The 14,435-nt window shown below is 41.7% G+C and overlaps 1 protein-coding gene across 7 annotated transcripts in view; it reads right to left on the bottom strand.

Moving 5' to 3' along the window:
• The window catches only part of LOC134344521 (5'-AMP-activated protein kinase subunit gamma-2-like), a 512,949-nt gene that overhangs the window by 24,022 nt on the left and 474,492 nt on the right, over nt 1-14,435 (bottom strand). For all 7 annotated transcript variants that reach the window (XM_063044464.1, XM_063044467.1, XM_063044463.1 and 4 more), the window contains 3 exons: nt 14,004-14,058; nt 8,613-8,739; nt 6,173-6,338 (listed from right to left, as the gene is read on the bottom strand). In XM_063044464.1, the coding sequence (XP_062900534.1) occupies nt 6,173-6,338; nt 8,613-8,739; nt 14,004-14,058 (348 nt within the window). The remainder of the gene's footprint in view (nt 1-6,172; nt 6,339-8,612; nt 8,740-14,003; nt 14,059-14,435) is intronic.

Raw genomic sequence — 14,435 nt, 5'->3', positions numbered from 1 at the left:
ACCGGCAGCGCATTCCAGGCACCCACCACTTTCCCTGTAAAAAAACACCTAACTCTCCTACCATCTCCCCTAGACTATTCTCCAATCACCTTAAGTCTTGTATTAGCCATTGCTGCCCTCCCTGGGGAAAGGACACTGACTGTCCACTCTATCCATGCCTCTTATCATCTAATACAATTCCCATCCTCCTTCACTGCAAAGTGAAAAGACCTAGCTCACTTAACCTTTCCTCATATGAAATACTCCCTTCATGCAGTTTTATAGAGCAGAAACATTACCTCATGGCTCTAGAACTCAGTCCCCAATTAACGAAGGCCAACACTCCATACAGCCTCTTAGATAGATAGATAGATATACTTTATTGATCCCGAGGGAAATTGGGTTTCGTTACAGCCGCACCAACCAAGAATAGAGCATAAATATAGCAACACAAAAACCACAAACAATCAAACAACAAAATGCAAACTATGCCAGATGGAAGTAAGTCCAGGACCAGCCTATTGGCTCAGGGTGTCTGACCCTCCACGGGAGGAGTTGCAAAGTTCGATGGCCACAGGCAGGAACAACCTCCCGTGACGCCCAGTGTTGTGTCTCGGTGGAATATGGCCGGAGTCCAACAGCAAAAAGTTCAATATCCAGTCTACAAACACATTCCTCGATCGTAATATGACCCGGATTGCACCATCCGTTGTTACCAGAACAGTAATCACCCAACTCCTTTACGCTTACCGCTCTCAGTGCACTTCCAGTCAGCCCGAACGGTCTGGAAGACGTCCATGGAAAAGTTTTGATCGGGTATGTCCTCGTGCAGCCCTGTTCCAGTAAAACACTTAACACTGCACTCCCGAAATGTTCTCTGACGCCTGGCTAGCGCCGTGAACTCGTCCATTTTATTACCTACCGAACTCCTCTTCTCCATAAGTCTCGACTCTGTCCTCTTTCCTCACCTTTGTGAACCACCCTATCAACTTTGAAGCACTTAGACCACAAGATCCCCCTGTTCCTCCACACTGCTAAGAATCCTGCCATTAACCTTGTATTCGACCTTCCCCTTCATTTTTGATCTTCCAAAGTGCATCACTTCACACTTTTCTGGATTGAACTTCATCCGCCATTTCTCAGCCCAGCTCTGTATCCTGTCAACCTACACAACACTATCCACAACATCACCAACTTTTCTGTCATCTGTAAACTTTCTAACCCACCCTTCTACTTCTTCATCCAAGTCCTTTATAAAAATCACAAAGAGCAGGGGGTCCCAGAACACCGCTAGTCACACCAACTTTCGGGTAGGGAGTTGTGTTACTATCTCAAAGAAGAATACAGTTATCTTCAATCTCTTTCCAGGATACCTAATCAGTTAAATTCTTTGTTTATAATTGCTTCAAGAAGCCAGATTTATCATCACCAAGTGCGAAAAAGATTGAGTTTGATTGTGATACCTCCAGGTTAGTATTGCCCTCTCCATGACATCTACATCCACGAGAATCATACCCCACTGAAAATCAGTGACTCAGAACTCAAAAGGGAGACTCAGAACAATACAAACCCACTGGCTAATCGAAATAAGCACCTTTGGTACACCCAACTCAAAGAGATGCACAGCTCTAGCGTCTCGATCACTGGTAGCTCCTTAATGTAAATCACTTGACTTGTAGTTTCTACAAATAATATCCAAACATTACTTAAAATGGTATGATGCTATTGACTTATAAGTGACTTATAATTGACTTATCACTATATTCATGCGAGGAAAATATGCACTGTGTGTTTAATATTAAATTTGTTAAATAAACCCTTTTAGAAATGAATATAGTGATTTATAAGTGACTTATAGTTGACTTATCACCTATATTCCGGTCGTGATTAACACCCCTCACCCCGATCAGCTGGTCCGTAAGAATATAGTAAATATTAAACCGGTCCACGGTGCAAAAAAGGTTGGAGACCCCTGCCCTAAGGTAATGACATTCCTGAAGGGATCAACCAGTCTTCACATAACAATTCAGAGCAGGTTATTTAACTGAACACGATCAGTACAATAATCTTACTGTGGCTGTAAAGTTTTGGAGCTGAAGTAGCAAGATACAATGTGGAAAGAACTACTAATCTGTTTTCAAATTATGTAAAAGGCTACATGCAAAGAAATGTCTCAAGGCATATTTAAGCAGTTATTTCAAACAATTTACATTTCAACAAATACAAGTTTGAACAGAAGTTTTAATCTTGCACCAAATGGGGACATGCTTACAGAACATTGGCTAGCCACATTTCAGAATATGCATATTTTGAAGTTATACCCTCTCAAGCAAAATTTTGTCCTTTGAATCCTTCAAAATGTACTTATCGTGAAGAATCTCCACCATTCAGGTCACACTCACTCTCACTGCTAGCAACAGGCAAGAAGTACAAAAGCCTGAAGTCCCACATCACCAGGTTCAGGAACAGTTACTTTCCTACATCCATCCAACTCTTGAACTAACCCACATTGCCTTATCTGAGAAATGAAACACTATGGAGCACCTTTTGAACTACCATGGAATTGTCTGACTTTTTTTGGTATTAAGATTTTGTTTCTGCGGTCTTTTGCTCTCTCTTCCCGTGTTATATAATTTATATTCTGTGCATTGTCTGTGATGCTGTTACAAGTGAGTTTTCATTGTACTTGTATCTCACCATACTTGTGTAAAAGACAATAAACTTAAAATTTTTTTCAAGTAGTTTTTCCCTACTGAATCTCTAATTCTGTAAGTTTATTAATAATTTCAGATAGCACTCAGTCTTGTTTAATTTAGCTTCTCTGATTCAAACAGTGTACTTATTTGATGCAATAATAACAGAATGACAAAAAAATGGAAACCCTGCTGTTCTATCCAAGCATTGCAGGTCAAGATGCAACCACCAGGGTCAAACACAACGAATTATTTACAATGGTTTTGATGAAGAGTTCAGTTTAACCTGTTACGTACCCCGTAACTGGGTTGCCAAACCAGCAGAAATGGACCACTCAGTTGGAGTCTGGATTACTGGAACTAAGAAAGTTTTATTAAAGAAATAAGCAACACAGTACTCTAATAGTAAGGATATAAATGCAACAGGTTAGCAATGAATAAACACACATGTACACAGAACTAGGATAACAGGATCAATCAAGCTCTATCACAGTCTAGGGGTAAATGACCAGTTTCAAGTGACGCAAAGTTCAGTTCAGTTCGCAGTAATCACTGTTGTGCTGTTGGGCGGGGAAAAGGAGAGAGAGCGAAAGCGAATGAATATTCAAAACGGATTCCACACAGACCTTCGATATTCCTCGCAGTTAGCTTTTGGGCGAGTCCTTGGTAATGTCTTCTGAGGTCACCGACTGTGACCCCTCCGTTCCAGACATGATCGTTCTTCAGCGGTGAACCCGGCACCCAGGCAAGGGCGGACACACACCAGGTTCCCGCCGACCGTATCTTTCCACCCTGTGCGTCTATGGCTGGTCCCTCGACCAGACCTCCAAAACTCCCACTGACTTGTGGGGGCGCACCGCTTCCAGGGTCTCATTACCTCGTGGTGTTGTGTGTGGTGTCTTAGCAAACCTGCCCCTTTTTATCCCCCTGCTGGGGTATCGCCTGTCCATCACACTTCAAACAGTTCAGGGTTCAAAAGGAGCCGGTCTTGACAATACCCAGACCGGTGTCTCCTTCCGTTAAACTCTCTCGTCTCTTCATTAACATTTCCAAATGCTGCTCCATTGTCTTACTTACCTCTCTCTCCTGAAGACAGGTGGCAGATCAACTGTTGATCCCAGGGTTCAAAAGGAGCCGGTCTTGACAATATTCAGACCGGTGTCTCCTTCCGTTAAACTCTCTCGTCTCTTCATTAACATTTCCAAATGCTGCTCCATTGTCTTACTTATCTCTCTCTCCTGAAGACAGGTGGCAGATCAACTGTTGATCCCACTGGTGCTAGCACAGGACAGTTAACATCTTAGTCTATGTGTACTTTTGTAACCCTCTTTAGTCACAAACCTCAGCAGCTCAGCAAGAACATGCAGTTGGCTGCTGGTGCCAAACCAATCAACATAAACTAAAGATGGTCTAGTTCCATTCCTGAATGATATTCAAGCTAGATTATGTTGGGGTTAGACAAAAGGCTCCAGTCCATAAGACATAGGAGCAGAATTAGGTCATTCAGCCCATCGAGTCTGTTCCACCATCCTATCATGGTTGATCCTGGATCCCACTCAACCCCATACACCTCCCTTCTTGCCATATCCTTCGATGCCCTGATCGATCAGGAAACTATCAACTTCCACCTTAAATATACCCAAGGACTTCACTTCCATCGCAGTCTGTGGCGCAGAGCATTCCACAGATTCACTACTCTCTAGCTAACAATGTCTCCTTACCTCCGTTCTAATAGGTCCCCCCCTCAATTTGGAGGCTGTGCCCTCTAGTTCTGGATACCCACTTGATAGGAAACATCTTCTCCACATCCACCCTATCTAGTTCTTTCAACACTTGGTAGGTTTCAATGAGGTCCCCACGCATTCTTCTAAATTCCAGTGAGTACAGGCCCAAAGCTGTCAAATGCTCCTCATACGTTAGCCCCTTCATTCCTGGAATCATCCTTGTGAATCTCCTCTGGACTCTCTCCAATGACAACATATCCTTTCTGAGATATGGGGCCCAAAACTGTTGACAATACTCCAAGTGTGGCCTGATTAGTGACTCATAAAGGCTCAGCATTATTTCCTAACTTTTATATTCTATGCTCCTTGAAATAAATGCCAATATTGCATTGGCCTTCTTTAACACAGTCTCAACCTGTAAATTAATCTTCTGGGAGTATTGCATGCGGACTAAGCCCTTTTGCACCTCTGATGTTTGAAACTTCTTCCCATTTAGATAATAGTCGGCACTATTGTTCCTTTTTCCAAAATGCATTATCGTACATTTCCCAACACTGTATTCCATCTGCCACTTCTTTGCCCATTCTTCCAATCCGTCCAAGTCCAGCTGCAATCGCATTGCTTCCTCAGCACTACCTACCCCTCCACCTATCTTGGTATCATCTGCAAACATTTCCACAAAGCCATCAATTCTGTTATCTAAATCACTGACAAACTATGCGAAAAGTCCTGGTCCCTGACAAATATCACTAGTCACTGGCAGCCAACCAGAAAAGACTCCTTTTATTCCTACTCGCTGCCTCAGTCCTTTCACAAAAGCCTGCCAAGTTTCTTGCTTCAGGTTAGTATCTATTGACCTGGCTAAAAAGAGAACTAGAGGTCACAGGTTAAGTATGAAAGGTGGAATATTTAAGTGGAACCTGAGGGAGAACTTCTTCACTCAGAGGCTGGAATGAGCTGCCAGCAGAAATGGTAGGTGTGAGGTTAAGAGAGGTTTGGACAAGTACATGGATGGGAGGTATATGTACAGCTATGGCCCAGGTGTGGGTCGATGGGACTAGGCAGGAATAATGGTTCGGCACACAGTAGATAGGCCAAAGGGCCTATTTCTGTTCTGCAGTGCTCTGGGACAAGGCCAGCCTTGACTGAGGTTCAATCTGCAGCTGAATACCCTATTGATTTTGACATAGAATAGTGCAGTACAGAAACAACTTGCTTGATCCAAACAGGGGAGATACTGAAAGGCAGGGCACACAGCCATCAGTGGGGAGCCAGAACTTATTCTCAATCAATATCCACTGCAAACAGAACTTCCAACATGATCTCTTGGGTCAATATCGAATATTTACAAGGAATAGTTTCTCTTCAACTATTACCACTGGACATAAGCAAGATGCATATGCATAGTTCCAAATATCATAAACAAAATCATAAAGTAGAAACAAAAACACATGCCATAAAAATGCATCTGTATGGGGAAAATAAACTTCTCATTTATAACTTGTTCTTCAGAATGAAAGGGATGTCTAATCTTTCATTATAAATAGCAGTTCAAATGATAGATCATCACCCGAAACATCAATTCTATTCCTCTCTTCACAAGATGCTTCCTGACTGGCTGAGTATTTCCAGACTTACAACATCCATAATATTTTGTTTTTCTGAAAACTTGTTTACTTGTTGGTCCATACCACAGACCCTGGCAAATCCTGCCTTTGTTCAACATGGCATTCATCATTAGCAGAGCTTAAAGTTTGTAAAAGATCTATCACAAACCTGACTCATCCACAACCGGCAATGCTGAAACTCTCCTGTCCACAAATATACTCAGCGCCTTGTATATAGGAGTGTTTGGGTGTATAAAGGCAATATTAAGGTACGTTCCAATTCCAAGTTCCTCCAGTGTTTTCTTCATAAAGGCAGGCTTTGGCATCTCAGAGATCTATAGGGGAAGGAAAGAAAAGCTTATAGTCCCAAAATTAATTTTTCTTTCCAAAACTAGTCAGAATCACGAACTGTGTTAACACTTACTTATTTCAAGCCAGCTACTTAAACTGTTCTTACCTTAGTAAGAGGAAAAATACACAACTAGAAGATTTATTTGGCTTTTGGGATGATCAGAAACTTAACCTTGCAACAATATACCTCAGAATATTTCAACAGTTGTATCTAGGATGTCCACAAGATGAGAGACACAACAGCTGAAGAAAAAGGCACAACACCACAGCTTTCTCAATTGACTACCAAAAATATAGTGATATAAAAAGCAAAAATGTTCTTAAAAAATCTGATTTGGTCTCCAGTGGACTTCTGAAATCCTTGCCTATGTAGGATAGTAAAGTAGGACAGCTAACTATTTACTGTAGTGTTTTACTGTTTACCTGTGCTGTGCACGACATGTACTTTGAATTTTATAAACTTTTTTGTGGTAATATTTAGTTTTATGTGCTGTGTGAGATACAGGTTGAGTAACCCTTATCCGAAATGCTTCAGAGATGTTTCAGATTTTGGATTTTGGAATATATAATGAGATACCTTGGGATCGCCTTCTTTTCTGACTCTGAATCCATGTGCTACCAGTAAGCAGTCTTTGTTTTACACTGCGCTTAGCAGCAAAAACTACTACATGTCATTAATATAATGTGTGCATGGTAACAAAAGCAGCACAGCAGCATCAGAATACCTGAGTCAGCTGTCATTGAACAACAACAATGGCAGCTTTCAGTCTCCACCTATGATGCAGTGTTTTGATTAGGTTACAATACACTGTATCCGTATTTCACTTTTAAGGTTTTACATAAGGTATAAAAACAATCAGCATTGTAGACTTGTTCAGGTGTTAGATTTTCAACAGCAACGATTTCCACAAACTCATCAATGAATTTCTCTGCAGCTTCATGATCAGCAGAGGCTTTTTCATTAAACTCTGTTCATTACATATGTGAGGCCACTTCTCAGAACTGTCTGTGATGTGCAGAGACCTGTGCATCGCCTGGGAGCCTTCCCGGTGCCTTGTGGAATTTTCCATTTGTGATCTCGTGTCAGCGTTCAAAAAAACTTCATATTTGGAGGTTTTCAGATAAGAAGTACTCAACCTGTATACATTTTGTGGGTGCACTGTGGTCCGGAGTAACATTGTTTGGTACACACACACACACACACACACAGAGTCATATGAGAATAAACTTTAACTTGAACTTAAACTATCCTGGTAAAGGTATTTTCTAGATGATAAAATAAAAACATCAGAGGTAGATTGCTTCTATACAGTGGTGGTGCATGGAATGCACTGCCAGTGGTGGTGGTAGAGGCAGATACATAAGGGACATTTAAGAGACTTAAACAACAGGAATTCTGCAGATGCTGGAAATTCAAGCAACACACATCAAAGTTGCTGGTGAACGCAGCAGGCCAGGCAGCATCTATAGGAAGAAGCGCAGTCGACGTTTCAGGCCGAGACCCTTCGTCAGGACTAACGACTTAAGAGACTTAAATAGGCACATGGGTGAAAGCAAAATGGAGGACTGTGTGTGAGAGAAGCGTTAGATTGATCTTAAAGTAGGTTAAAAGGTCGGCACAACATTGTAGACTAAAGGATCTGTATTGTGCTCTAATGTTCTATCCTCTATAAAAATTGAGAATAAATTCTTAAAAGGAAGCCAGGCATGAAGTTGGAAAGGGTAATCCTCTTAAGATGAGCAAAGAAAAAAGGTTATTTTCAATTATAATTGAGATGTCATTTGATAAGCCATTTTCTCATCAATAAGACTATAATACATGGCAGCAGAATTAGGCCATTTGGCCTGTCGAGCCTGCTCTGACATTCCATCATGGCTGATGCATTATCCCTCTCAACCCCATTCTCCTGCCTTCTCCCCGTAACCTTTGACACACTTACTAATCAAGAATCTATCAACCTCGGCTTTAAATATACCCATTTACCTGGCCTCTACAGTCACCTGTGGCAAGGAGATCCATAGATTCACCACTCTCTGGCTGAAGAAATTCCTCCTCATCTCTGTTCTAAAGGGTGTCTTTCTATTGTGACGTTGTGCCCTCTGCTCCTCACTACAGGAAACATCCTCTCCACATCCACTCTATCTAGGCCTTTCAATATTCAATAGGTACTGCACATACAAATGTATCAAGAGAAAAAAATCCTTCCCTGACACACCAACACCCAGACAACTGAAGTAGTTTCGGAGGTAATACTTACAAAGAGCTGCAAGAACTTTAGAATCCTTTTATGAGTGAGGATATAAAGTGCATTTCCACTGACAGGGTCAATGACAGGCAACCGATGAATTTTGTTCTTAATGAGCGAATACACAGCATCGAAGAGGCTGAAAGGACAAAGCATTTAAAGGTGTTACCAGCATGACAAGTTACCGGCAAAGGAGAGTGGGTCACTTTACATCACTCTAGTCTCTTGAATCAGATTTAAGTTCCACATCGAAAAGCTGAGCACAAATAAATGGTGCTCAGTAACATGTCTTTGATTTAAAATGTGATTGGAGAAAGTAGTCAGATTGATAAGGCTACGACCAATCTCTTACTCAAGCACAGCATAAACGCTTTAAAATCTGGTGCTATTTGCTCTATTTTCATAAACCTGACATGAAAATGAACTTACCTACCACCTCACTGTATTTGTCTAATAAACACTGAATTTTAATTCCAAAGGATTCAAAGTGATTCACAAATTGTGTGACTGATTCCTAGCAGCTCACCTGTGTTTTAGGTCACTGACCTTTCCTCAGGACTGGGCAAACAGGTAAGCAGGCTTTTTTGCATATACTCAGTGGCCACTTTACTAGGTACATCTGTACACCTGCAATTATCTAATCAGCCAATCGTGTGGCAGCAAGTCAATGCATTAAAGCATGCAGACATGGTCAAGAGTTTCAGCTGTTGTTCAGACCAAACATCAGAATGGGAAAGAAATGTGATCTAAGTGACTTTGACTGTGGAATGATTGTTTGGGCCTGACAGGGTGGTTTGAGTATCTTAGAAATCTCCTGGGATTTTCACACAAAACAGTCTCCAGAATTTACAGAGAATGGTGCAAGAAACAAAAAACATTCAGTGAGCAGCAGTTCTGTGGGTCAAATCATCTTGCTAATAAGGAAGGTTAGAGGAGAATAGTCAGACTGGTTGAAGCTGACAGGAAGGTGACAGGAACTCAAATAATCACACATAACAACAGTGGTGTGCAGAAGAGCTTCCCTGAATGCACAACATGTCAAACCTTGAAGACAAAGGGTTATAGCAGCAGAAGGCCACACACATGTAATCAGTGACCACTCTATTAGGTACAGGAGGTACATAATAAAGTGGCCACTGAGTCAAGAGGAGAAAGAAAAGTATCTTCAGAACTGTTTTGGGAACTGAAGTGAAAAGTTCCACATAAGCAGCTTGTACTCAAACTACTAACGAGAAAGACAAAGCAACATCACATCACAGAAAGCATCTTAACCCTTCCAATCCCTTTTAATATTTTAGGTCGCCACTGAAGTGTAGTGGTTAGTGTGACACTATTACAGCTCGGGGAGTCAGAGTTCGGAGTTCAGTCCCCGTGTCCTCTGTAAGGAATCTCTGTGTGATCTACCTGTGGAATGTATGGGTTTTATCTAGGCCCTCTAGTTTCCTCCCACAGTCTAAAGGTGTACCAGATAGGTTAATTGGTCATTGCTAGAATTGTTGTGGAGGGTTTAAATTAAATTGGCAGGGGAATGAGAACAGAGTGATAGAGCTAAGGATGGGGCAGTTGGTATACGAGTTGATGTAATGTGTAGTGAGACTGTGAGGAAGGACAGGCAGATGACAGGCAAAATTACAGTCAGTGGGATGAGGTGAAGTGTAACATGAGTGCAAAAATCAAGAAGTCTAATGAATACAGGATTGAAGGTGTTATATTTGAATGCACACAGTATATGGAATAAGGTAGATCATCTTGTAGCACAGTTAAGAGGTGTGATGTTGTGGACATTACTGAGTAATGGCTGAAAAAAAATTATAGTTGGCAGCTAAACATCCAAGGATACACCTTGTACCGAAAGGACAGACAAGGGGTGGGGTGGCCCTGTTGGTAAAAAAAAAATGAAATCAGATCTTCAGGAAGAGGTGACAAATGATTGGAAGATGTAGAATTCTTGTGGGTAAAGTTAAGAAACTGCAAGGGTAAAATGACCCTGATGGGAGTTATATACAGGCCTCCAAACAGTAGCCAGGATATGGGATATGAATTCCAGTGGGAAATCGAAAAGACATGTAATAAGGGCAATGTTATGATAATTATAGGGGATTTCAATATGCAGGTAGATTGGGAAAATCAAGTTGGCGCTGGATACCAAGAGAGGGAATTTGTAGAATGCTTACAAGACGGCCTCTTAAGCAGCTTGTGGTTGAGCCCACTAGGAGAACGGCAATTCTGGATTGGGTGTTATGTATTGACCAAGATTTGATTAAGGAGCTTAAGGTAATGGAATCCTTGGGAGTTAGTGATCACAATATGATAGCATTCATCCTGCAGTTTGAGAGGGAGAAGATTTTCTGGTCAAGATGGTGCCAGCGAATAACGATTCCTCAGGCAACATTTTCTAGTTAGTCAATCATTTCAGTTTTTCTAAGTCTTCTATTTATTCTTTTTATCTTAATTTTGTTTTTAATACTTTTGGAACCTGTGACTTTACAGCCTATAGTTTGATTGAGTGAGCTAGCGCTCTGCTGTCCCAAAGAAAACTCCAGAAGAGGAATGCAAGCACGAGTTACCATAAGGAGCTCAGAGACGAGAAAGATGGCCAGGATCGACCACATTTCTCACCAATTAAAGCATCAAGGAAGATTGAAACATCAAGACAAATGTGGAGGAAATCGAGTGGCTCTTGGAGAGGCCACTGGGTTTGAGTCGCTGCCCTCGGAGGAGCTGCTGGGTTTGAGTTGCTGCCCTCAGAGGGGCCGTTAGTTCGAGTTGCTGCCCTTAGAGGGGTTACTGGTTTGTGTTGCTTTCCTCGGAGAGGTCGCTGGATTGAGTCACATCCCTTGGGTGGGGGGGGGGCGCCCACTGGTTCGAGTTGTTATCCTCAATGAGCCCACTGGATCCCAATGCTGCTGAAGATGTTATTGAAATTCTGAGATTTATGGATTGGACTGTAGCTCTATGTTTTTGTCATGTACTCTCCCATTCTTTCTTGTTGCTAATTGGCGCAGCTGGAGGCTTGGTTTTTGTTGGAGGGAGGGGTTGAGGGCGCGTGAGGTTTGCGAGTTTTTGTTTCTTTTTCTTTTCATGTGGGGGAGGATTGATGTCTTTCAACTACTACGGACTTCTGTATTCTATGGCTATCTGGAGAAGACAAATTTCAGAGTTGTATTCTGCATACTTTGATAATAAAGTGACCCTTTGAACCTTTAAAGTCAGATGTATCAGCATTATAGTGGAGTAAACGGAATTACAGAGGCATAAGAGAGGAGCTGGCCAAAGTTGATTGGAAGGGGATACTAACAGGGATGACAGCAGAACAGCAATGTGTGGAGTTTGTGGGGGCAATTCGAAAGGCTCAGGGTAGAGAACCCAAAGATGAAGTATTCTAAAAGGAGGACGAGGCAACTGTGGCTGACAAGGAAAGCCAAAGCCAACATAAAAGCAAAAGAGACGGCATAAAATAGAGCAAAAATTAGTTGGAAGTTTGAGGATTGAGAAGCTTTTAGAAGCCACAAATTCAAGAGTGTCAGGGGGCTGAAGTAAGTATTATTAAGAAGAAGGTGCTAAGGAAGCTGAAAGGTCTTAAGGTAGGTATGTCACCTGGACCAGAAGAACTACATCCCAGGATCCTGACAGAGGTAGCTGAAGAGAATGTGGAGGGATTAGTAATGATCTTTCAAGAATCACTAGATTCTGGAATGATTCCGGAGGATGGGAAAATGACAAATGTCACTCTTTAAGAAGAGAGGGAGACAGAAGAAAGGACATTATAGGCCAGTTAGCCTGATTACAGTGGTTGGGGAAGATATTGGAATCTATTACTAAAGACAAGGATTCGGGGCACATTATAAAGTAAGCCAAAGTCAGCATAGTTTCCTTAAGTTGAAATCTTACCTGACAAATCTGTTGGAATTCTTTGAGGAAATAAAAGGCAGGACAGACAAAAGAGAGTCAGTGAATGTTGTTTCCTCGGATTTTCAGAAGGCCTTTGACAAGGTGCTGCACATGAGACTGCTTAACAAGATAAGTGACCACAGTATTACAGGAAAGATACCAATATGGACGGAAGATTGATTGACTGGCAGGAGGCAAGGAGTGGGGGATAAAGGGGGCCTATTCTGGTTGGTTGTTGGTGACTATTGTACTGATGTTTCACAAGGGTTGGTATTGGAATGGCTTCTTTTCACGTTATATGTCAACGATATGGATGATGTTATTGATGGCTCTGTGGCCAAGTTTGCAGATGATACAAAGATAGGTAGAGGGACAGGTAATGTTGAGGAAACAATGAGTCTGCAGAAGCACTTGGACAGATTGGGAGAATGGGCAAAGAAGTGGCAGATGGAATATAATGTAGGAAAGTGTATGATCACACAGTTTGGTTGAAGGAATAAAGGTCTAGACTATTTTCTAAAGGGGAGAAAATGGAAAAATGAGAGGTGCAAAGGGACTTGGGAATCCTTATACAGGATTCCCTCAAGGTTAGCTCGCAGGTTGAGTTCGTGGTAAGGAAGGCAAATACAACGTTAGCATTCATTTTGAGAGGAATCTAGAATCTAGCAAGGATGTGATGCTGAGACTTTATATGGCATTGGTCAGACCGCACTTGGAGTATTGTGAGCAGTTTTTGGCCCTTATCTAAGAAAAGGTGTGTTGGCACTGGAGACGGTCCAGAAGAGGTTCACAAGAATGTTTTCAGGAATGAAAGGGTTTAATACATGAGGAGCGTTTGATGGCTCTGGGTCTGTACTTGTTGCTGCAGTTTAGATGAATGCCGGGGGCGGGGGGGGGAGATCTCAATGAAACCTATGGAATATTGTAAGGCCCAGATAGAGGATATTTCCTATAGTGGGTCAGTCTAGTAGCAGAGGGTACAGCTTCAGAATAGAGGGGCGTCCATTTAGAACACAGATGAGAAGGTATTTCTTAAGCCAGAGAGCGGTGAATCTGTGGAATTCATTGCCACAGACAGGTGCGGAAGCCAAGCCATTGAGTATATTTAAAACGGAGTTTGATATGTTCTTGGTTGGTTAGGGCAGGCAGCAAAAGTTACAGTGAGAAGGCAGGAGAATGGGGTTGAGGGGGATAATAAAACAGCCATGATGGAATGACAGAGCTGAGCGGCCTATTTCTGCTGCTAAATGATCTAAATCGGGGTTGTCAGGGATTGCTGGGCGGCACAGCTCTAAGGGCCAGATGGGTCTATTTTGCACCACACCTCTAAATAAATAAATTATTTGACTTTTTAATTGCCAACTCTGATTTCTAGAGACTCTAGCTGCAGGTCTCACCCTCCATTGCTCTTCAATCTTTTTTCTACTGGTAGAGACTATACACATTTTACAGTCAAAGATAAACAAAACCAACCACGTTCCAGTTACAAATTATGCCAGGTGGTCTACATACCTTGCATCTGGTGTTATGTTCACTAAAGGCTTAAATGTTTCTTGTAAATAAAGCTCTGGAGACAGAAAACAAAGCACTTGTCAGATTCACAGCAGAAACAGGTCATGGGGTTCAACAATTTAGACTGTTCACCAACACACTACAGATTATTTACAGCACTACTGAAGAATTTTGTAAATCGATGCTTTAGCAATATGCTTAACTGGCATTCACGCTCTTAAAGTCCCACTCAGTTCTGGTTTGCCAGATGAAATCTCATCTTACAAGATAGAAATAATGTTATTCCCTAGTGAAAAGCAAAAAATAAACGACCGTTCTATAGAGGGAGTAACAAATGATAAAATCTTGTAACTTGGAGATTGCGTTACCAGACAATCAAAATTAAAATTACATATAAGCAGGTTATAAAGGTGCAAATCTTTCCTTTGCTGC

The sequence above is a fragment of the Mobula hypostoma genome, chromosome 3, assembly GCF_963921235.1.
Source record: "Mobula hypostoma chromosome 3, sMobHyp1.1, whole genome shotgun sequence".
NCBI classification, from domain to species: Eukaryota; Metazoa; Chordata; class Chondrichthyes; order Myliobatiformes; family Myliobatidae; genus Mobula; species Mobula hypostoma.
Note: the sequence above shows the minus strand (reverse complement) of the source record. Positions and strands in the feature narration are given on the sequence as shown.